This window comes from Panthera leo, chromosome B2 (assembly GCF_018350215.1).
Source record: "Panthera leo isolate Ple1 chromosome B2, P.leo_Ple1_pat1.1, whole genome shotgun sequence".
NCBI classification, from domain to species: Eukaryota; Metazoa; Chordata; class Mammalia; order Carnivora; family Felidae; genus Panthera; species Panthera leo.
Window position 1 is genome coordinate 39,123,285 of NC_056683.1, and position 23,949 is coordinate 39,147,233.

Sequence of the window (23,949 nt, forward strand, 5' to 3'; positions counted from 1 at the left end):
ATAGTTAATATATAGTTAGCTGCTGCCTAGTGTTTCCTCCAAAGCTTCCTCCATAATTCAAGGTCATGATTACCCCTGGTGGCTCTGATGGCAGCCCTCCTGAACTTCAGAGCATAGAATTTGGGCATTAGGTAACCATGCTCTTTCCAACTAGTACCTTTATTTCTTTCGTTTTAGAAATACCTGCATGAGTCTCGGCACCGTCACGCCATGGCTCGGAAGCGGGGTGAAGGTGGACGGTTTTTCTCTCCAAAGGAAAAGGATAGTCCCCATATGCAGGTAAGTAGAGTATACATTTCATTCTTCTCTTTTTACCTTGTATTTTCTCAGGAGGACCATTCAGTGTCCTCTTGTAACTTTCACACCAGGGACTAATTACCTGTTCTATGTTGAATGCAACATTGTATCTCTTAGATTCTCTTTTGCCCTAAAGCACTGAAGGTATTTAATCCAGTGGCCTTTTTCCTCACGATCTTTGCAGATTATTACTATTAATTCCTTCTTGAAATTCTCATCTTTGTTGATTTTAAAAGAATAAGTTTTATTGTCTCTTAGTGTAGTAGCACAGCCACCAGTAGCCAACACTTAACTGCTATGTGCCTGCCATTACATTAAGCACTTTTATAAGCATTTTTTATTTCATTGGATCTTTGGAGCAACCTCAAGCCCCATGAGGTGAGAATTCTTATTTCCATTTTACAGTTAAATCTGAGGCTTAGAGAGGTTAAGTCGTTTGCCCAAGGTAAAATGCTTAATAAAATGATGCACCTGAAATTCAAAGGCAGTATAACTCCAGAATTTAATTTGCAACTGTTGTATTGCATCTGATTCCACTGATTGTATCTTACCGGCATTTCTGAATCAGTATATGTGAAATAGAACTCTTGATTTTTATTTTTTTATCCCTAAAGCAGTTACTCAATCCCTGTGACATGTCCATGCACCCAGTTGCTAAAGCTTGAATTGTCCAATTCTTCAAAAAGTCTTCTTGGTTTTACCTCTAAAATATTACCTGAATCAGTTACCTTTTTTTTTCCCCTTCCAACTGCTGTCAGTTTTGAGAAATCCTTTCTTCTTTTGCTTCAGTTAATGTAACAGCAGCCTGCTGGTCTCCTCCCTTCTTCCATCCTTGTGCCCCTCTGGTCCATTCTTTACATCTTTGTGTGGTCTTCTTAAAATGGGTGTCATCTCCCATCACTGCCCTGCTTAAACCCGTTCCACCCTCTGCCATTTCCCGTTTGCACTTAGACTAAAATCCAAAGTGCTTATTACCACGGCCAAAAAGGCGCTTGTGTGATCCAGCTCCTCCCTACCTCCAGCTTCATTCTTTCTACTCTTCATCTTTATGCTCTCGCTATACTGTTCATTGGTCTGTCTTCTGCTGTTGGACCTTTGTCTTGGAAATAGCTAATCTGTAAAGCTTTTCATTCCCATCTTTTTTGTTGTTGTTTTTTAATGTTTATTTATTTTTCAGAGAGGGAAGTAGAGAGCAAGCAGGGGTGGGGCAGAGAGAAAATGAGACAGAATCCCAAGCAGGGTCCATGCCATCAACACAGAGCCCAATGCAGGGCTCAGCCTCACAAACTGTGAGATCGTGACCTGGGCCAAAACCCAAGAGTCAGCCACCTAACCAAGTGAGCCACCCAGGCACCCCTTCACTGCCGTCTTCTTGTGTGACCATCTCTTTCTTACCTTTTAGGTCTTGATTTAAATCTGAGACTGGAGCCAGAGTAGGTTTCTTCTACCCCATTATTTTTTCACATCTTCCTTTTCTTTTGAGCATCATAATAACTGACTTGTTTTATTTTTGTAATTGTCTCCTTCACTAGACTGTAAGCCACGTAGAGACTCAAGGTGAGGCTTGTCCTCCATTGTATTGATTGGACTTAGTATAATGCCCAGTCCAGAACAAACACTTGGTAAATGTTTGTTGAATAAATGGATTTCCTCCTCCCCCACCCCCCACCCCGCCCCGCCCCATTTCCAGATACTTTATTCTGTGTGACCATTACAGCCTACCTGCAGTATTGCCAAATCAGTCTTCCTAAATTAGTGCTTTGTTAATTAATCATGTTCGTCCCCTGCTCAAGGATGCATGCTGGCTTTCATTTTTTACTGCATCAGATCCCAAACTGTTTCTGTATATCTTCCAAGCAACCCCTTTCAGTGTCAGACTAGGAGTCCTCAGTATATCCACACATGAGCACAGACTCTTCCTTCAGTGCTGTTAATTCCTACCTGTAGTCTGAGAGCTCTTCCTTCTTCCTCTTTGGTTCATGCGGTGTACAGATGTAGAGTGCCATCTATGGGCATTATGCCAGGGACTCTCCCAATTCTGTGTACTAGCGATGGGACCTTGGTCAAGTTCCTTACTTAGCCACTTTTGGCCTGAGTTCCTTCACCTGTAAAGTAGGATGCTGTTGATACTTAACAGGGCTGTGGTGGAGAGTCCAGGCAGTAAGCTATATTGGGTGCCTACTTAGCACGTTATGTAGTGCATGGTGAGGGCTCCGTAAATGCTGGTTATTGTTCTTACTCATTGTTCAAGACCCCGCTTGCAGTCCTACTACCTCCAGAAATCTTTCAGGTTTTTCTTTGATTGTGGCAGTTGAAGCTTCAGAGCCTTGGTGTGCAAGAACTGAAAGTGGTTATTGTGGAGTGTTGCAGAAAGCTTCCAAGGACTGACCCTTGTCTTAACACTGGAGGTTTTAAGTGGGAGACGGCAGGCAGAATTTAGTGGAAAAAGGGTTAAATGGGAGCCAATAGATTGGGGTATCAGTTGTAGCTGGGCAGCTGACTTTCTCACTCTAGTCCAGGCAAATCACTATCCATCCAGCTTCAGGTTTAGCTACAAAATGAGTGTGCTAAAATAAATAAATTCCAGTGTCCTTTCCAGCCCTGCTAAGTGCTCAGTCTCTAAATACAGTGATCAGAAAATCAAGGCATAAAAATACAGCATGACATGGTTTCCTCTTGACCACATAAGGACCCTTAAACCTGAAGGGTAAGTACAACATACATTCTCTTAAGAAAGAGATACACTGTCAACTCTGGAGTGCTTGGAAATAGATTGCCAGGCCACACTTAACAGTCCTTTCACACAAATGTTTATTGTCTCTTCTTTCCTAACGGTGCTGCATTTTAATCCATATATGTAGACTTAGATGCATTAGAGGCCTTTGGTTTACTTAGCAAAGTTGTATGTATTCCCATGATGGTCGGGAGTGAGAGCCATGAGTTCCCTGCTGCTTTCACAAAGGACTTTAATCACTATTATGTTTTGTCTCTAGGATCCAAACCAAGCAGATGAAGAAGCAATGACACAGATCATCCGAGTGTCCTAACCCCAGGCCACGTGAGGGAGCAGATCAAGGTTATGTTCCTCGCCACTGTTTCCCACTGTTCCAGGAAATTGATCACCTCTTCCGATGGGACACTGACGATTACGTTCTGCCCTTTTCTACAGGACAGAAACCACTTAATTTTTAATAAGTGGCTCAGTATTATAATTGCAGCGATGTCTGGCAAATTGAAGTTGCAGGCCTTTGTCTCGCCCTTTCAGTCAGGGCCTATTTCAGACTGTTGATGACATTGACATTTCATGGATTAGGATGATGCAAGGGACCCATGCACATAAGTGCACACACACAGCACTTATGTTGGCTAGTGAAGCCAGCCAGCCATCTTAGCAGAGAACAACCTTCTCCACCAGGACTGCAATCAGGGAAGCCAAAGCCTGCTCCTTCCATGGAATCTAAGCAGCATCCATCCCTCTGACGGGGGATCGCAGGCTGACTAACTGAACGGACACTCTGTATTCAGAGGTGGCCTCCAGGCAAGGAAGTTCCATCTCGTGATATGGAAACAATAAATTCTCTGAGATACATTCATCTAATCTGTGGTAATAATAGGAATCTCTTTCTACCCAGATGGTAGGTTGGTATTTTTGGACTCCAGCCAAGAAAAAGCTAACTCTGGGGATAGAATGACAAGACTCAAGCACTAAATCTATAAATTGCTGAATCTCTCTTTTTTTTAAAGCCTTGACTTTAAAGTTGTGGTCTGTTGACAGATCATCTGGACTGTATTTCTTGCTTCCGCTGCTTTTAAGACAACGTAGAGGGCATTGGACCTTGAAACTGCCTTTCCTAAGTAGAGAACAAAACCATAAAACAACTTCTGTGCTGAGTGCTGAGGACATTTGTAGTAACTCCTAAACAGAGAGCCAAACTAGAGATTTTCAATCATAGGCTTTGTGACGGCATTTGGGGAATAGAAGGGTTCATATGTGTTTCAGTCTAGCGAAGAAGAGAGGGTAGTATATATACCCATGTGTTGTCACATAGCATGATTCTCCAGTGGATGGATGCATGGGATGGATTATGAAAAGAGTAACTTACAGTTCAACTATAACGCATGGAAAGGGAGAAGTCCAAGAACTGGTCTTTGACAATTTCTGTCTGGAAAGCACTGTTCAGTCACATTCTCCTGGACATACTCCAGGTTACCTGCTCGAGTTTAAGGTGAATGTTGGCTTCACTCCTGCAGCACTTTGTTTTGTGCTGGCCCCAGAGAGCAAACATTCTCTTTATTCCCCTGGCAGCTGATTCTTTGGTGCCAGTTTCCATGTTTCCCTTTTTCTACATAGGCTTGTCCAGCAGAAAGGTTTTTACATTGCATCCACCTTCTGGGGATAAGCTACAGACTGGTGGTAGTGATGGCCCGCAGGGTCAGGAATAGGGCCACAGTTCCCAGAATGGACTGTGCCTCAGAAATCGATTTTCTTTACTAGATGCTGAACCTTGGGGAACTCTGATAGGATTTCAGAAAAAAAAGTCGCTGCTTTCTCTATAACAAGGAAGACCGAATTCTTTTGAAGAACATTTGGGCTTGGTTTAAATAACCAAGAACAAAGATTGGCACTTTCTTTGATTTCACCCTAATTGTATTAAGAAGGAAAAGAAGTTAAACCTCTGAAGAAAATATCACAAAGGGAAATAATTGTAATGGTAGAAATAGAGGTACAGAGCTATGCAAAGAAAGAAAGAATCTCTCTAGTCCCTGGAATCTAAGTCATCTGCCCTGGCTTCCAGAGATAAGGAGAGGCCCACCCTTTGGTAGGCTCACTAGAAACTTCTGGCTCTTGACTTAGGTTTCAGACATTGACTTCATTCAGTAAGCCCCAAGTTTTTCAGATGCTAGTTTACTAAAAGCAATGAGGAATTTCAATCCCTTGTTTTGTTCAGGAGTCTTTAAGATGCAGAGTTCAGAAAGAAAGTCATCAGACCTAAGCCAACAGCAGTTCTAAAATGCTATTTATTTGTGTCTGTAAGTTTGTACATAGTAATATCAACCTCATATTGTTGCAGTTTTTTTTTTTTTTCCATGAGTTTGAGTTTTGCTTTCTTTGAAACAAAATGCTTCAGTTGTCATTTTGTCACTGCTCAGATAGCTCATGGCCCTTTTATTGTGGCCATTTTAGCACACCATAATAACCCGCAAAGTGGTGGGTTGAGGTTTGGATTTTTTTCTTTGTTACTAAAAGTTCATTTACTTGTCCTTGTAACTGTAGTGATGACTTCATAGATGCAGAAAGAGTGAATGGATGAGTGAATAATAGGTTTAATGCATAGTTATTTCACTTCTTGAGTGCTTTTTTTTTTTGGCAAGATAATTGTAAATGTATATATTTTAATTGCACTGGTACATTGAACATGTCAGTGTCTATACCACTGGACCAACAGAACTTTTTCTGGCTGTTGGGTGCCTGATAATAATGTCTTGATTTTCCTTTGGGACTCAACTATAAAGGTTTTTCTCCCAGCAGTAGGGGGGAGTACAGATGATCAATCATTGATGTCATTGCAATTGTTATTTTTTAAAATAAATTTGTAAAAATACTAAAAACTGATTTGAATTTTGACATTCCTTGGGTTCTGGTCTGTGTTTGTAATGTTGAAATTGTGCTTTTTGTAGACAGACACAGGAGCTCTGTGAACAGTGTTAAACTTCTGGTGTGCAGGCCTCTTAGTTGTGTGTCTCCCCTTAATCCCTTTTTCTTCCCTTTTGGCCCTCCACCCTGCTAAGGAGGTATTTTCCTGTCACCTGTGTGCAGATCTATACTTGGCTTTACTACTGAAAGTGTTAACCAGAATTTGATGAAGTAATTACAGGCACAAAATGAACCCTTTTAAGTTATCACCGAAACAGTGATAGGTGTTGATTAGGTATTGTAGAACTAAAGATAATGAAGATGCATTTTTAGATTTTGCTTTTATTTCTGCAGAAAAACAAGGATGCTTTCCTGTTAAAAATTCACAACACACTCACCCTATTAGTAATGTGAGTTCTCCCAAGAATCTGAGCAACTGAAGGGCAACCTCGGATACGCTATTAACATGCAGGGAGAAAGGAGCTAGAGACACCCAATAGACCCGTCCTGGCAGATAAAAGAAATAGGAGACACTACCTAACCAGGGTGAAAGGACTGACTTAAATAACCTTAGCCTAAGGGTATTAAAACACACACACACCACTGAGTTTGCGTTAGTCAGATGCCAATCGAACATTGTCCTTATATATTCAGAGGTGATAGGAAAAGACCCCCCCCCCCCATTGACACTATCTGCGATGATGTTTTATTGTAGAAGCATCTTCGCGTTTCAAGATTTTTTTTGTTTGCTTTTTATTTTTGAGAGAGCGTGTGAGTGGGGCTGGGGGACAGAGCGGGAGGCACAGAATCTGTAGACAGGCTCCAGGCTCTGAGCTAGCTGTCCACATAGAGCCCAACGCGGGGCTCAAGCCCACGAACCGGGAGATCATGCCCTGGACCAAAGTCAGAGGCTCCATATTTCAAGACTTATAAATGTCACCCCGACTCCTTTTAAAGCACTTGCACTCCTCAGGCCTGTTGCCTGGGAGGCAGGAGCTAGAGCGCAGGCGCGAGAAGCAGGTGGGGCGGGGCCCCGAGGAAGCCTGCACTTATTGGTTGGTGGGAGGAACTCGCCAGGGCTGTCGTTGCGGATTGGCTGCTACGTGGACCCCCTCTCCCGGTTCCGGTAAGTTGGCGGGCAACCGCGCCGCCGCCATGGCGACTGGCGAGCGGGCGGCGGTTCCCTCTTTGTGGCCCGTAGAGGCCCGGTTGGCGGCGCTGCTTCCCGACCTGCTGGTGTTCAGGAAGCCCCGAGGACCGGAACCCGAGCTCGCCACGGCCCAGGGCGTCCTCCTTGGCGTCCACGTGACGGGTGAGGGGTGGAGCGTCGCTCTCCCGCCCTGCCAGAGGGGCGGTTACAGGCTTGGCCTCAGGAGAGCATAGGCGCACCCTGACTGCTGTCGCTGCTGCTTCCTCGGGAAACCTGGACGGTCTTTTTAAGAGCGGGGAGACGTCTTTCGGGATGGTCTGGTGGAACCCTTAAGTTAATGAAAGACCCAGAAAAGGGGAAGGACTTTTACAGGGCAATATGGGAGGCTTTGAATCCACGACTTCTCCCAGTAGGCATACTGCTTCAGCCAGTTCTTTTATTCGCTCAGTAAATTCCTCCTTTGAGTCCGTCCTTAAGTGTGTGCCCGCCACCGCTCTAGGAATTAGAGATCCAGCAGCTACTTTGAGAGTTGCTCATTTAAATATTTATGGAGTTTGTGTCTTGGATCTGAAGATGAGTGATTAAGGTGCCTGACCTCAAGGAGCTCAGCATCTGGGCTCTCCATAAAGCTTTTATCCATCCCCCCATGTCATTCCCATTTTTCCCTTGGCCAGGGAGCGTAAGAGGGTATGGCAGAAGTGGTAGCTGGCTAGAGATGAAAGGGGTGCTTGTGGGCGAATCTTCATCTGCAACTCCTGGAAACGCAGAGGGGGTGGCTCTCCAGATTCTCAGAGGCAATAGCAGCCAGCGTGGCCCTGACTGCGTTGAGTAACACTTGTTCCAAGGATAATGAAATTACTCACCTGCAGGAGATCTGCTTCCTTTGGGCCTGAGGCGTAGAGGGAATAGAGCCCGAAAGTTCGGCTAACGTAATTTTTGTTTTGTCGGCTAGGGTTTACAGCATTAATGGACAGGTTCAGCCTGACCTGCAAGTCGGAACATGACATGGACAAACTGGCCCACATCTTCAGTTATTACATTAGTGACATCGTGGAGCGTGAGTGCCTATTGGAGGGAAGCGAGGAGTTGTGGTCCTGGGCTCCCGAGGGTTTGTAACAAAAGGGGGGCTGGGCTACTTTAAAAAATACTACAGGGTCATTCCTTCAGTGTTAACCATCTTTTTTATTTCTTCTTCTTGCCACTAACAAGCTAGATTTTTGCCTGTATCTGCCATTCTACCTAGTCTCACATCCTGTTGACTTGATGTTCAGAAAGGGAGGAAAATACTAATTTGAGTTTTTACTTTGCTGCTTATATTTTGTTTCTAAATAAAGTATTCCTTTGGTTGTCTCTTCTAACAATAATGCAATGTGCCCCTATGTTTATATCAGATGTAATTTACAAAACACCTTCCCATTTTATTGCATTCTGATCCTGTGAAGTAGGAATGAGTGTCTTCTTCATTTTCTGCCATTAAGTTTGTGGAAAATTGCCTGATCTGGGAGGAAAAAAAAAAAAAACAGCTCCTTACGTGTGCAGTAAACATTGAGTACATATTCTGTAATATGCACTGTGAAACGTGCAGGGTTTGCAAAAACCTGCCCTTGAGGAGATTTCAGTCTTAATCTGAAATCTGCCCAACAGATCATGCCCTGGGCCAAAGATCTTGGCCAAACTTCTGCCCAACAGAAATTACTCTAGTCCTTTAGTACTTACGTAACGTTCCCTTCCTTTACTGTCAGTACCAATACAGTCATGTCCATAATTCTGAGATGCACCAGAATACTTACTTTGTAGCATCTTCTTTAGGAACTTGTCAATTTCACTCACCCCTTACCCCTGAGGAACGTTTATGAAAGATCTTTAAATTTTTCTCATCAAGTTTAGATGAAAGAGAGAGATAGAAATTATATATTATGTATGTATTATAACACCAGGAATTGCTGGGTACTAGAAATACAGGGGAAAATAAGATATGGTACCTGCCCTCTTGGATTGTCCATGTCAGCGGAAGAGACAAATAATAAGTAAACAAGATAGTTATAGGTTATGTATTATGCAAAGGAAATAAGAGTGTAATGGTAAAAAAAGAATTGTACAGTGAGAGATTTTCTGTTAGGTAGGGTGGCTCCTCTGAGAAGGTGTTTAAGCTGAGACATAAAGGATGAGAGGGACACCTTGTGAAGAACAAGGGGTAAACCACTTCAGGCAGAAGAAGGCCAAGTGCAAAGCTTCTGAGATGGGAGGAAGCTTGGCGTGTTCTAGGAACGAAAGGCCAGTGTGGCTAGAGCATGGCTCACAGGGAGGAGAGTGATTTGAGGTAAGATTGGAGATCATTGAGCTCTGTAGGCTACAAGGAGTTTGGATTATATTATTTTTGTACGAAGGGAAACTGCTGGTTCTGGCAGGGTTGTGTTGTGATCCGATATACGTTTTTTTAAAGCTTATTTTAACTACCTCATGGAGACTGGATTATAGGGAGCTGATGGGGGGGTAGGTGGTAAGAACAGAAGCAGGAAGAGGCAGTTGTAGCAACTGTGGAGAGATGATGGCAATTTGGTCTAGGATGGTGGTTCTCAACCTTGGCAGCATATTAGATAACCACTTGGGGAGCTTTTAAAAGTCCTGATGTCTAGGCTTCACCCCAGTCCAATTAAATCAGAATACCTGGGGGGTAGGTAGGCCCAGGAATAAGGATTTTTTTTTTTTTTTTTTTCAGTTTTACAGGCTATTCCAGTGTTGAAGCCAAGGTTGAAACCATCTGTCTAGAGATAAGTCAGCAGAGCTGTAAAGAGATGAATTGATTTGAAATGTGTTTTGCAGGTTCTACAGACAGGATTTGCTGATATATTGATGATCAGCAGGAAGTGGAGAGGAAAATGACTACGGTTTTTGGCTTTCATAATGAATTGATGGTGGTGTCACTTAACCAAGATGGGCAAGACTGGGCTTTGAGAAAGAAAATCAAGGGTTATGTTTTGAATATATTGAATCTGAGATGTCAGTAAGTCATTCAAATGGAGAAATGAAGGTCGGTAGCTATGATTGAGACTGGAGCTCAGAGAATAGATCTCTGTTAGAGACAAAAAGTGAGTCGATGGCATAAAGATGTTACTTAAAGTTAAAAACTGTTTGAGTCCACATGAGGAGAATGTAAGTAAAGAGAAAGAGCCTAAGACTGAGGCTTGAGGGACTTGACCAGGATAGATTATGATTGGAGAGAAAGAACCTACCAAAGAAACTGTAAAGCACCCAGTTAGGATACTGTGGTGTCCCTGAAGCCAAAGAAGTAGTGTCTCTAGGAGAAGAGGGCTATGGCTGGCTGGGCTGGAAATGAAAGGTATAAAGTATAGTGTGATGTGAGAAAAATATTGAATTTTGCAAGATGAATGCTGTTGATGATCTTGAGAATTTTAGTGACGTGATGGAGTTGGAAGTCAGATTAGAGAATGCTGAGAATGGTAGAGAAAACATTTCAGAGTGAAAAGGATGTGACGAACAAATGGTATATGGCCAACTCTGAGAATTTTTGTTGTTGGGAGTATAGCAGGAAAATGGAGCTAATAAGAAAGTAAAGTCAAGGATAGGTGGGTTAATTTTATTGTTTTTTGGTTTTGTTTTTTAAGATACTAATGGGAATGATCCAGTAGAGGAGATAAGGAGTGAAGTTCTTGAAAGGATGGGAGGGGCTAGGATCCAGAACACAAAAGGGGGGGGGGGGCTTTAAAGAGAACAGTAGTAGTTTTTTCATTTTCAAGAAGATGGATATAGAGGGGCTCCTGGGTGGCTCAGTTGGTTGGGCGTCCGACTTCGGCTCAGGTCCTGATCTCATGGTTTGTGAGTTGGAGCCTCGTGTCGGGTTCTGTGCTGACAGCTCAGAGCCTGGAGCCTGCTTCGGATTCTGTGTCTCCCCCTCTCTCTGCCCCTCCCCTGCTCACACTCTGTGTCTCTCAATAATAAAAAAATGTTAGAAAAAAAAAAAAAAAAAGAATATGGAGATAGAAACAGATTTGGGGAGAAACGAAGGGAAAGAGTCTGAACCTTGGAGTGAATAAATAGACCAGAGAAGATATGAGGAAAAACTCAGAATAGGTCAATTTTTCGATCATGTATGATTCTGCCATGCTCTAGTATATCTGATTTTTTTTTTAAGTTTATTTATTTATTTTGAGACAGAGACAGTGTGAGTGGGGGAGGAACATAAGGAGAGAGAGAATCCCAAACAGGCTCTGTACTGCCAGCTGTGGAGCCTGACTTGGGCCTCAAACTCACAAACCAGGAGATCATGACCTGAGCCAAAACCAAGACCAAGTGCCCCTAGTATATCTGATTTTGATGCATTTCCCTCTCTCTCCTTGATTTCAGATGTGCTGTGTTTTGGAGGAGATATCCTAAATATCACAGGTATTTTTCAGTTTTTCTGAATAGTTAAAGGACTGTAAGTGAGGAAGACTGCATTTAGGTGGAATTTGGCATATTTGTTTATTAATCAGCATTGTTTGATTATTTAATATGTACTAGGCCCTGGGGAAACAAAGATGAAGAAGACACACTCTGTACCTCAAAAGTTTTCTCAATCTAGTGGAAAAGCCTTGCCTGTATTAAGTTCATATGTGCCTAACAATTTGCTTAGATTGAGCGACAGAAAAATAAGTGCCTATAAAGCATTCATGAGAAAATTAATGAGAAACTTTGTCCTCAAGAGCAGAGGCTATATGTAAGATAGGGAGGAGTCAAAATCTCCTATCTGGAGAACTCTTAGGATCATTAACATTAACAGCTATATGCCAAAGAGTTGGCCTCTTTTTTTAAGTTAAACTTAATTAAACCACCCTTGAAATTAGATTTGAACATGAACCTATATTTTATGAACCTCTTAGTACCCTTCCCTTTCTATTAGTATACTGGTGGAGGGAAGATTCTTCCCTCTAATATTTCTAATATTTAAGAAAAGTATTCTTAAACATTAGGAACATTTCAGCTTCTGCCTCATCATGGTTTTGTATGATGAGTCGTTTTGAGGTTCTAAGGCAGTATTTTAACCAAGCATAATGTACAGGTCTAAGAAACCTCACCTAACACCTTGTATGATACCTTCTGCATAACTGGGGGCTCTGCCCAGATCAGGTGAACCCAGACATTCAATCCCTGTTAGCCTGTCTTCTGTCTCTGTAGGGAATGTGCTCCTAGCACTCTGGACGGTGAAACAGAATCAACTGAGTGACATCATTACCCTGGTGGCAAAATGCAGTCTGGAGATACAGGAGAAATTTGGGATCTACCATACCAAAGAAGGCCAGGACCTGCAGCTAAAGATAGGTAGTAGCTACTAAAAGAGTGCTCATTAAAACAAACAAAAAACTATAAAAAATTCTAATTATAAATGACAACCTGGCAAAAAAAATATTTGCACCTTGTATCATGTACACAAAGGGTGAATATTAGAAATAGAATACCTCGAAATCAACAGAAGACTAACATTTTAAGGGAAAAATAGCAAAGCACATGAATTGATACTACATAGACAAATACATCTTTTAAAATGTGAAAAGATGTTCAATTTCAATAAAAATGCCAATTGAAAGTACATTGAGACTATTTCTCACCTATAGATACACAAAAACTCAGATGCTGATCACAGTGTTGATAAGGCAATAAGAATAAACATTTCAGGGGCGCCTGGGTGGCGCAGTCAGTTAAGCGTCCGACTTCAGCCAGGTCACGATCTCGTGGTCCGTGAGTTCGAGCCCCGCGTCAGGCTCTGGGCTGATGGCTCCGAGCCTGGAGCCTGTTTCCGATTCTGTGTCTCCCTCTCTCTCTGCCCCTCCCCCGTTCATGCTCTGTCTCTCTCTGTCCCAAAAATAAATAAAAAACGTTGAAAAAAAAAATTTAAAAAAAAAAAAAAGAATAAACATTTCATACATTGCTGGTGAGAGTCAACAGCAGCACAACTTCTAAAGAATAATTCAGTAATCTCTGTCAAGATTACAAATGCATTATTCTTCAACCCAGCAGTCCCACTTCTGAATATTTATCCTATAGATATACCTGAGTATGTATGAAATGTTATATGTACGATATTACTCATTGCAATATGTTTTGTAATAAAAGATTGAAAATGATCTGCAGGAGACTGGTTAAATAAACAACAATTTGTCTACTCAGCTTTTCTGAAACCTTAAAAAAAGATATTCTGATATAACAATATCTTAAAAATATAGTTGAGAAAAAGCAAGATGCAAAGCACTGTGTTTGGTATGCTACCTTTTTTATAAAGGCGAAAAGTAGGAATTTTTCTTGTTTGTTCATATTTGTATAAGGAAACACTGGTAAGATATATAAGAAATGAATAAAAGTTAACTATTGGAGGAAAATAGTGTAGATAGGCACATAGATGAAATCAAGAATTTAATTTTAATTCCAGCATAATTAACATACAGTGTTATATTTGTTTCAGGTGTACAATATAGTGATTCAATAATTCCATACATCACCCAGTGCTCATCACAAGTGCACTCCTTAATCCTCATCACCTATTTAACCCATCCCCCTACCCCAACCTCCCTCTGATAACCATCAGACTGTTCTCTATAGTCTGTTCCTTGGTTTGTCTCTCTCTCTCTTTTTTCTTTTGCCTATTTGTTTTGTTTTAAATTCCACATAGGAGTGAAATTATATGATATTTGTCTTTCTCTGACTTACTTTGCTTAGCATTATACTCTTAGCTCTATCCATGTCATCGCAAATGGCAAGATTTCATTCTTTTAATGGCTGCATAATATTCCATTGTGTATATATACACCATATCTTCTTTATCCATTCATCTATTGATGGATACTTGGGCTGCTTCCATAATCTGGCTATTGTAGATAATGCTGCTATAAACGTAGGCATGCAAGTATCCCTTTGAATTAGTGTTTTTGTATTATTTGGATACATACCCAGTAGTGTGATTACTGGATAGTAGGGTAGTTTTATTTTTAACTTTTTGAGGAACCTCTGTACTGTTTTCCACAGTGGCTGCACCAGTTTGCATTCATTCCCACCAACAGTGCAAGAGAGTTGGTTCCTTTTTATCCCTGTCCTTTCCAACACTTGTTTCTTGTGTTTTTAATTTCAGCTGTTCTGACAGGGACGAAGTGATATCTTATTGTAATTTTGATTGGTATTTCCCTGATGGTGAGTGGTATTGAGCATCTTTTCATGTGTCTGTTGGCCATCTGTATATGTCCGCTTTGGAGAAATGTCTGTTCATGTCTTTTGCACATTTTTTAGTTGGATTATTTGGGTCTTTTTGTTGTTGAGTTGTGTAAATTATTTATATATTTTAGGTACTAACCCTTTTAGCAGATATGTCATTTGCAAATATCTTCTCCCATTTAGTAGATTGCCTTTAGTTTTGTGGATTGTTTCCTTCACTGTGCAGATTTTTATTTTGATGTAGTCCCAATAGTTTATTTTTGCTTTTGTTTTCCTTGCCTCAAGAGACATATCTAGAAAAATGTTACTATGGCCAATGTCTGAAACATTACTGGCTGTGCTTTCTTCTAGGATTTTTATGGTTTCAGGTCTCACATTTAAGTCTTTAATCCATTTTTAGTTTATTTTTGTGTATGGTGTAAGAAAGTGGTCCAATTTCATTCTTTTATGTAACTGACCAGTTTTCCAGCACCATTGTTGAAGAGACTGTCTTTCCCACTGGATATTTTTCCATGCTTTGTCAGAGATTAATTGACTGTGTAAGTGTGGGTTTATTTCTGGGTTTTCTGTTCTGTTCCATTGATCTGTCTGTTTGTGTGTCAGTACCGTACTGTTAATTACTACAGCTTTGTGATATAACTTGAAACCTGGAATCATGATCCCTCTAGCTTTGCTTTGCTTTTTCAAAATTGCTTTGGTTATTTGGGGTCTTTTGTGGTTCTATACAAATTTTAGAATTGTTTGTTCTAGCTCTGTGAAAAATGATGTTGGTATTTTGATAGGGATTGCATTAAATCTGTAGATTGCTTTGGGTAGTGTAAACATTTTAACAATGTTTGTTCTTCCATTCCATGAGCATGGAAGGTCTTTCCATTTCTTTGTGTAACCTTCAATTTCTTTCATCAGTGTTTTATAGTTTTCAGAGTATAGGTCTTTCACCTTTTTGGTTAGGTTTATTCCTAGGTATCTTACTACTTTTGGTACAGTTGTAAATGGGATTGTTTTCTTAATTTCTCCTTCAACTGCTTCATTATTAGTGTATAGAAATGCAACAGATTTCTGCACGTAGATTTTGTGTCCTGCAATTTTACTGAATTCATTTATCAGTTCTCATAGTTTTTTGGTGGAGTGTTTATAGTATTATGTCATTGCAAATAGTGAGAATTTTACTTCTTCCATACTAATTTGGATGCCTTTTATTCCTTTTGTTGTCTGATAGGACTTCCAGTCCTATGTTGAATAAAAGTGGTGAGAGTGGACATCTTTGACTTGTTCCTGACCTTAGGGGAAAAGCTCTCAGCTTTTCCCCATGAAGGATGGTGTTAGCTGTGAGGTTTTTTTATATGGCCTTTATTATGTTAAGGTATGTTCCCTTTAAACCTACATTGTTGAGGGCTTTTGTTATGAATGGATGTTGTACTTTGTCAAATGCTTTTTCTTCATCTGTTGAAATGATCATATGGTTTTTATCCTTTCTCTTACCAATGTGATGTATCACATTGATCGATTTTCAAATATTAAACCACGCTTGCATCCTGAGAATAAATCCCACTTGATTGTGGTGAGTGATTTTTCAGATGTATTGTTGACTTTGGTTTGCCGGTACTGTATTTTGTTGAGGATTTTTGCATCTATGTTCATCGGAGACATTGGCCTGTAGTTCTCTTTTTTGTGTGCTGTCTTTATCTGGTTTTGGTATCACAGTGATACTGGCCTCATAGAATGAATTTGGAAGTTTTCCATGTCCTATTTTTTGGAATAGTTTAAGAAGAATAGGTATTAACTCTTCTTTAAATGTTTGGTAGAATTCCTCTGTGAAGACATCTGGCCCTGGACTTTTGTTTGTTGGGAGTTTTTTGCTTATTGATTCAATTTCTTTGCTGGTTATGGGTCTGTTCAAATTTTCTATTCCTTCCTGCTTCAATTTTGGTAGGTTATATATTTCTAGGAATTTATTCATTTCTTCTAGGTTTTCCAAATTTTTTGCATATAGTTTTCATAATACTCTCTTATAATTGTAATTCTGTAGTGTTAGTTATTTTTCCTCTTTCATTTGTGAGTTTATTTGAGTGCTCTTTTTTTTTTATGACTTTGGCTAGAGATTTATTAATTTTGTTGATCTTTTCAAAGAACTATCTAGTTTCATTGATCTATTGTTTTTTAGTTTGTGTATCATTTATTTCATCTCTAATCTTCATGATTTCCTTCCTTCTGCTGGTTTTGGTTTTTGTTTGTTGTTCTAGCTCCTTAACATGTAAAGTTATGTTGTTTATTTGAGATTTTCCTTGCTTCTTGAGCCAGGCCTGTATTGCCATAAACTTTCCTCTTAGAACTGCTTTTACTGCATCCCAAAGGTTTGGGACTGTTGTGTTTTCATTTTCATTTGTTTCCATGTACTTTTTAATTTCTTCTTTGATTTTTTGGTTGACCCATTCAGTGCTCAGTAGCATGTGATTTAACCTACGTGTATTTGTGGTCTTTACAGATTTTTTTCTTGTGGTTGACTTGTAGTTTCACAGCATTGTGGTCAGAAAAGGTGCTTGGTATGACTTCAGTGTTCTTGAAGTTGTTGAGGCCTGTTTTGTGGCCTAATATGTGATCCATTCTGGAGAATGTTCATGTGCACTTGAAAAGAATGTGTATTTTGCTGTTTTAGGATGGAATGTTTTGAATATATCTGTTAAGTCTATTTAGTCTAGTGTGTCATTCAAAGCCATTGTTTCCTTGTTGATGATCTGTTTAAACGATCTGTCCATTGATATAAGTGCAGTGTTAAAGTCTCCTACTATTGTATTATTATTGATTAGTTCTTTTCTTTTTGTTACTAATTATTTTATGTATTTGGGTGCTTTCATGTTATGTGCATAAATATTTACAATTGTTGTATCTTCTGATTGGATTGTCCCTTTATTATTATATAGTGTCCTTCTTTGTCTCATGTTACAGTCTTTGTTTTATGTCTATTTTGTGTGATACAAGTATTGCTACTCCAGCTTTCTTTTGTCATGCATTTACATGATATATATTTCTCCATCCCCTCACTTTCAATCTGCAGGTATCTTTTGGTCTGAAATGAGTGTCTTGGTTTTTTATCCACTCTGTCATCCTATGTCTTCTGATTGTAAATGATTGCATTTAAAGTAATTATTGTTAGATATGTAGTTATTGCCATTTTGTTACTTGTTGTCATTTTTGTAGTTTTTCTCTGGTCCTTTCCTGTCTGTCTCTCTTTCATACTTTGCTGGTTTTCTTTAGTGATATACTTGGATTCCTGTCTCTTTATTCTTTGCATATCTATTTGTGGTTTTTGATTTATGGCTACCATCAGGTTTGTATATAACCTCTTCATACAGCAGTCTATATTAAGTTGATGGTCACTTAAGTTCGAACCTATTCTTTACTCCTCTCCCCTCCATGTTTTAGGTATATGGTATCATATTTTACATCCTTTTATTTTGTGAACGTTTTGTTTTGTTTTTACAGAAATACTTATGTTTGGGGCGCCTGGGTGGCTCAGTCGGTTAAGCGGCCGACTTCGGCTCAGGTCATGATCTTGCAGTCCGTGAGTTCGAGCCCCGCGTCAGGCTCTGTGCTGACAGCTTGGAGCCTGGAACCTGCTTCGGATTCTGTGTCTCCCTCTCTCTCTGACCCTCCCCCGTTCATGCTCTGTCTCTCTCTGTCTCAAAAATAAACATTTAAAAAAAAAAAAAAAAGAAATACTTATGTTTACCACTTTTGTGTTTCGTCTTTTTCATACTCTCACTTATGGTCTTTCCACTCAAAGAGTCCCCTTTAATATTTCTTGTAGGGCTGATTTAGTGGTCAGAACTCCTTTAGTTCTTGTTTGTCTGATAAACGGTTTATCTCTCCTATTCACAATGCTAGCCTTGCTGGATAGAGTATTCTTAGCTTTAGATTTTTCCCTTTCAGCACTTTGAATAAATCATGCCGTTCCCTTTTGACTTGCAAAGTTTCTGCTGAAAAAAACCACTGATAGTCTTATGGGGGAAATTTCCCTTGTATGTAAGTGTCTTCTTTCCTCTTGCTGCTTAATTTTTTTTCTTTATCATTACTTTTTGGCATTTTGATTACTGTCTAACTTTGGTTGATTTTGTTGGGGGATCTCTGTGCCTCCTGGCATTGTGATTCCTATCTAACTGTCTAAATAACTTTGGCTGATTTTGTTGGGGGATCTGTACCTCCTGGATCTAGGTATCTGTTTCCTTACCCAGATTAGGGAAGTTTTCAGCTACTGTTTCTTCAAATAAATTTTCTGCTCCCTTTTCTGTCTCTTTTCCTGGAATCCCTATTACACTTGATGTTATTACACCTGATGGCATCACTGAGTTCCCTTATGTCTATTCTCAGTTTGCATAATTCTTTGTTCTCTCATTTTTTCAGCTTGATTACTTTCTATTCCTCTGTCTTCTAGTTAACTGATTTGCTCCCCTGCTTCTTCCAGCCTGCTCTTCTATCAAGTTTATTTTTAATTTCATCTGTTGTGTTTTTCATCTCTGATTGGTTCTTTTTTGTTTGTTACTTCTTCCTTAGGGTCTCACTGATGTTCTCCACTCTTTTCTTGAGTCCAGTGAGTGTCTTTATGACCATTACTTTAAATTCTCTGTCAGCCATGTTACTTATATCCATTTCACTTAGGTCTCTTGCTGTGATTTTGTCCTGTTCTTTCATTTGTGACATATTCCTCTGTCCCCTCATTTTGCCTGTGTCTGTTTCTGTGGGTTAGGAAAGTCAGCTACATCTCTTGCTCTTGAAAGTAGCGGGCAGGATGTGCACTTTTAACTAGGTGGCACTGGTTCTCCTCTACAGGGCGCACACAGCTTCTGCGGAGGCCAGTTGGTCTGGGTCCTCTGGACAGCACACAAAGGCAGGGTATGCAGTTTTAACAGGGTGTGTGCATCCTCCATGGGAGGTCAGGAGATGCATTGTTGGCGAGGATTGCCTGGGTTTTCTGGGCAAGGGGATCCACAGCACCAGGACTGAGGCAGGTCTGTCTGGCTAGAGGGGGTGGGGTGCAGTGTAAGCATGTTAGGTAGTAAGTGCTGTCACTACACTGGTTCTCACAGCTGGCTGTGTATTTATGATGAAGGGTTCAGAAGGGAAATGGCTCCTGCCAGCTCCTTTGTTTCTGGAGAAGTCCCTCAGCAAACTCTGAGATTAATAACTAACTCTCCCTCCCATAAGCCCCAGGTGCCTTTCAAACTGCTGCTTCCAAGCTGTATCTCCACACGTTATTTGCTGTGCTGTCTCTTTCAGGGCAGGGGCTCAGTTTCCTATCACTAGCTGAGCTCTCTCAGAGCCACGCCCACTTATTTTTAAAGTCCCACCCGTTATAAGCACTCATGAAATTCAGCCCCTCTGATTTTCAAAGCCGAATGCTGTAGGGATTTTTCTTCCCCCTGTAGGCTCCTCCCCAGTGTGCTTCTTGCCCCTCTTCTTGCCCACAGCTCCCTCCCTCCAATGGTCACACCCATGGGTTTAGGTTCCCATCAGGTCTCCACCCTGACTACCCTTTCCAATGTGGCATCTTCTGTACATTTAGTTGTGGGGTTTGTTTTGGCCACTCTTTGGGTCCTTTCCTGGGTTGTTTGCCCTGATGCGAGTATTATCTAGTTGTATGTTTGGGATAAGTTGAGTTTAGGATCCTCCTACTCCACCATCTTCCCCAGAAGTCAGAATCAAGAATTTTTAAGGTATATTGTTTCCATAGTCTGATTTTTGAACTATGTTATTGTATTACATAATCAAAACTATAATACGATAAAGATTAAAAAGCTGCACACAGAGACAAAAATTTCATCAATGACAGAGCCAGGACTGGAGGGGGAGCTCTATACACAATGCTCCTTCACAGAAGTCCAGAAACATTAAGGGGTTTCTGAATGAAGGGCAAAAGTTGCTTTGACCTATTCATTTACAATTTGAGGAGGAGTCTGAAGAATTCTATTCTGAATTATATGGCATCTTTCCTGTTGTAGCATTTTTTTGTTGTTTTTTTGTTTTGTTGATGGATAACTCCTAATTGAAACTGTACATAAATAACATTTGTACACTTTTGAAGCCAGCACTGCAATCAAGATAATGTACATATCCATCACTCACTAAAATTTCTTTTCCCCCCCCTTTTTTTTAATATATGAAATTTATTGTCAAATTGGTTTCCATACAACACCCAGTGCTCATTCCAAAAGATGTCCTCTTCAACGCCCATCACCTACCCTTCCCTCCCTCCTCCCACCCCCCCCCCCCCCCCATCAACCCTCAGTTTGTTCTCAGTTTTTAAGAGTCTCTTATGCTTTGGCTCTCTCCCACTCTAACCTCACTTTTTTTTTTCCTTCCCCTCCCCCATGGGTCTCTGTTAAGTTTCTCAGGATCCACATAAGAGTGAAAACATATGGTATCTGTCTTTCTCTGTATGGCTTATTTCACTTAGCATCACACTCTCCAGTTCCATCCACGTTGCTACAAAGGGCCATATTTCGTTCTTTCTCATTGCCATGTAGTACTCCATTGTGTATATAAACCACAATTTCTTTATCCATTCATCAGTTGATGGACATTTAGGCTCTTTCCATAATTTGGCTATTGTTGAGAGTGCTGCTATAAACATTGGGGTACAAGTGCCCCTATGCATCAGTACTGTATCCCTTGGGTAAATTCCTAGCAGTGCTATTGCTGGGTCATAGGGTAGGTCTATTTTTAATTTTCTGAGGAACCTCCACACTGTTTTCCAGAGTGGCTGCACCAGTTTGCATTCCTACCAACAGTGCAAGAGGGTTCCCGTTTCTCCACATCCTCTCTAGCATCTATAGTCTCCTGATTTGTTCATTTTGGCCACTCTGACTGGCGTGAGATGATGTCTGAGTGGGTTTTGATTTGTATTTCCCTGATAAGGAGCGACGTTGAGCATCTTTTCATGTGCCTGTTGGCCATCCGGATGTCTTCTTTAGAGAAGTGTCTATTCATGTTTTCTGCCCATTTCTTCACTGGGTTATTTGTTTTTCGGGTGTGGAGTTTGGTGAGCTCTTTATAGATTTTGGATACTAGCCCTTTGTCCGATATGTCATTTGCAAATATCTTTTCCCATTCCATTGGTTGCCTTTTAGTTTTGTTGGTTGTTTCCTTTGCTGTGCAGAAGCTTTTTATCTTCATAAGGTCCCAGTAATTCATTTTTGCTTTTAATTCCCTTGCCTTTGGGGATGTGTCGAGTAAGAGATTGCTACGGCTGAGGTCAGAGAGGTCTTTTCCTGCTTTCTCCTCTAGGGTTTTGATGGTTTCCTGTCTCACATTCAGGTCCTTTATCCATTTTGAGTTTATTTTTGTGAATGGTGTGAGAAAGTGGTCTAGTTTCAACCTTCTGCATGTTGTTGTCCAGTTCTCCCAGCAACATTTGTTAAAGAGACTGTCTTTTTTCCATTGGATGTTCTTTCCTGCTTTGTCAAAGATTAGTTGGCCATATGTTTGTGGGTCTAGTTCTGGGGCTTCTATTCTATTCCATTGGTCTATGTGTCTGTTTTTGTGCCAATACCATGCTGTCTTGATGATGACAGCTTTGTAGTAGAGGCTAAAGTCTGGGATTGTGATGCCTCCTGCTTTGGTCTTCTTCTTCAAAATTACTTTGGCTATTCGGGGCCTTTTGTGGTTCCATATGAATTTTAGAATTGCTTGTTCTAGTTTCGAGAAGAATGCTGGTGCAATTTTGATTGGGATTGCATTGAATGTGTAGATAGCTTTGGGTAGTATTGACATTTTGACAATATTTATTCTTCCAATCCATGAGCAGGGAATGTCTTTCCATTTCTTTATATCTTCTTCAATTACCTTCATAAGCTTTCTATAGTTTTCAGCATACAGATCTTTTACATCTTTGGTTAGATTTATTCCTAGGTATTTTATGCTTCTTGGTGCAATTGTGAATGGGATCAGTTTCTTTGTCTTTTTGTTGCTTCATTGTTAGTGTATAAGAATGCAACTGGTTTCTGTACATTGATTTTGTATCCTGCAATTTTGCTGAATTCATGTATCAGTTCTAGCAGACTTTTGGTGGAGTCTATCAGATTTTCCATGTATAATATCATGTCATCTGCAAAAAGCGAAAGCTTGACTTCATCTTTGCCAATTTGGATGCCTTTGATTTCCTTTTGTTGTCTGATTGCTGATGCTAGAACTTCCAACACTATGTTAAACAACAGCGGTGAGAATGGGCATCCCTGTCGTGTTCCTGATCTCAGGGAAAAAGCTCTCAGTTTTTCCCCATTGAGGAGGATATTAGCTGTGGGCTTTTCATAAATGGCTTTTATGATCTTTAAGTATGTTCCTTCTATCCCGACTTTCTCAAGCGTTTTTATTAAGAAAGGGTGCTGGATTTTGTCAAAGGCCTTTTCTGCATCGATTGACAGGATCATATGGTTCTTTTCTTTTCTTTTATTAATGTGGTGTATCACGTTGATTGATTTGTGAATGTTGAACCAGCCCTGCATCCCAGGAATGAATCCCACTTGATCATGGTGAATAATTCTTTTTATATGCTGTTGAATTCGATTTGCTAGTATCTTATTGAGAATTTTTGCATCCATATTCATCAGGGATATTGGCCTGTAGTTCTCTTTTTTTACTGGGTCTCTGTCTGGTTTAGGAATCAAAGTAATACTGGCTTCATAGAATGAGTCTGGAAGTTTTCCTTCCCTTTCTATTTCTTGGAATAGCTTGAGAAGGATAGGTATTATCTCTGCTTTAAACGTCTGGTAGAACTCCCCTGGGAAGCCATCTGGTCCTGGACTCTTATTTGTTGGGAGATTTTTGATAACCGATTCAATTTCTTCGCTGGTTATGGGTCTGTTCAAGCTTTCTATTTCCTCCTGATTGAGTTTTGGAAGAGTGTGGTGTTTAGGAATTTATCCATTTCTTCCAGGTTGTCCAATTTGTTGGCATATAATTTTTCATAGTATTCCCTGATAATTGTTTGTATCTCTGAGGGATTGGTTGTAATAATTCCATTTTCATTCATGATTTTATCTATTTGGGTCATCTCCCTTTTCTTTTTGAGAAGCCTGGCTAGAGGTTTGTCAATTTTGTTTATTTTTTCAAAAAACCAACTCTTGGTTTCATTGATCTGCTCTACAGTTTTTTTAGATTCTATATTGTTTATTTCTGCTCTGATCTTTATTATTTCTCTTCTTCTGCTGGGTTTAGGCTGCCTTTGCTGTTCTGCTTCTATTTCCTTTAGGTGTGCTGTTAGATTTTGTATTTGGGATTTTTCTTGTTTCTTGAGATAGGCCTGGATTGCAATGTATTTTCCTCTCAGGACTGCCTTCGCTGCGTCCCAAAGCGTTTGGATTGTTGTATTTTCATTTTCATTTTCATTTGTTTCCATATATTTTTTAATTTCTTCTCTAATTGCCTGGTTGACCCACTCATTCTTTAGTAGGGTGTTCTTTAACCTCCATGCTTTGGGAGGTTTTCCAGACTTTTCCCTGTGGTTGATTTCAAGCTTCATAGCCTTGTGGTCTGAAAGTATGCATGGTATAATTTCAATTCTTGTATACTTATGAAGGGCTGTTTTGTGACCCAGTATATGACCTATCTTGGAGAATGTTCCATGTGCACTCGAGAAGAAAGTATATTCTGTTGCTTTGGGATGCAGAGTTCT

The 23,949-nt window shown here is 40.2% G+C and overlaps 2 protein-coding genes across 18 annotated transcripts in view; both read left to right on the top strand.

The window, feature by feature from the left end:
* Positions 1 to 4,897, top strand: part of NFYA (nuclear transcription factor Y subunit alpha) — a 32,680-nt gene extending 27,783 nt beyond the window's left edge. For all 11 annotated transcript variants that reach the window (XM_042938674.1, XM_042938673.1, XM_042938680.1 and 8 more), the window contains 2 exons: positions 178 to 279; positions 3,291 to 4,897. In XM_042938674.1, coding sequence (XP_042794608.1) covers positions 178 to 279; positions 3,291 to 3,344 — 156 coding nt within the window. In that variant the 3' untranslated portion in view covers positions 3,345 to 4,897. The remainder of the gene's footprint in view (positions 1 to 177; positions 280 to 3,290) is intronic.
* A 1,921-nt stretch (positions 4,898 to 6,818) lies between these two features.
* Positions 6,819 to 23,949, top strand: part of LOC122219888 (adenylate cyclase type 10-like) — a 54,995-nt gene continuing 37,864 nt past the window's right edge. For 4 of the 7 annotated variants that reach the window (XM_042938691.1, XM_042938692.1, XM_042938697.1 and 1 more), the window contains exons 1-4: positions 6,819 to 7,244; positions 8,035 to 8,139; positions 11,448 to 11,486; positions 12,258 to 12,401. In XM_042938691.1, coding sequence (XP_042794625.1) covers positions 6,866 to 7,244; positions 8,035 to 8,139; positions 11,448 to 11,486; positions 12,258 to 12,401 — 667 coding nt within the window. In that variant the 5' untranslated portion in view covers positions 6,819 to 6,865. The other 3 variants (XM_042938694.1, XM_042938695.1, XM_042938693.1) reach the window with 3 other exon arrangements.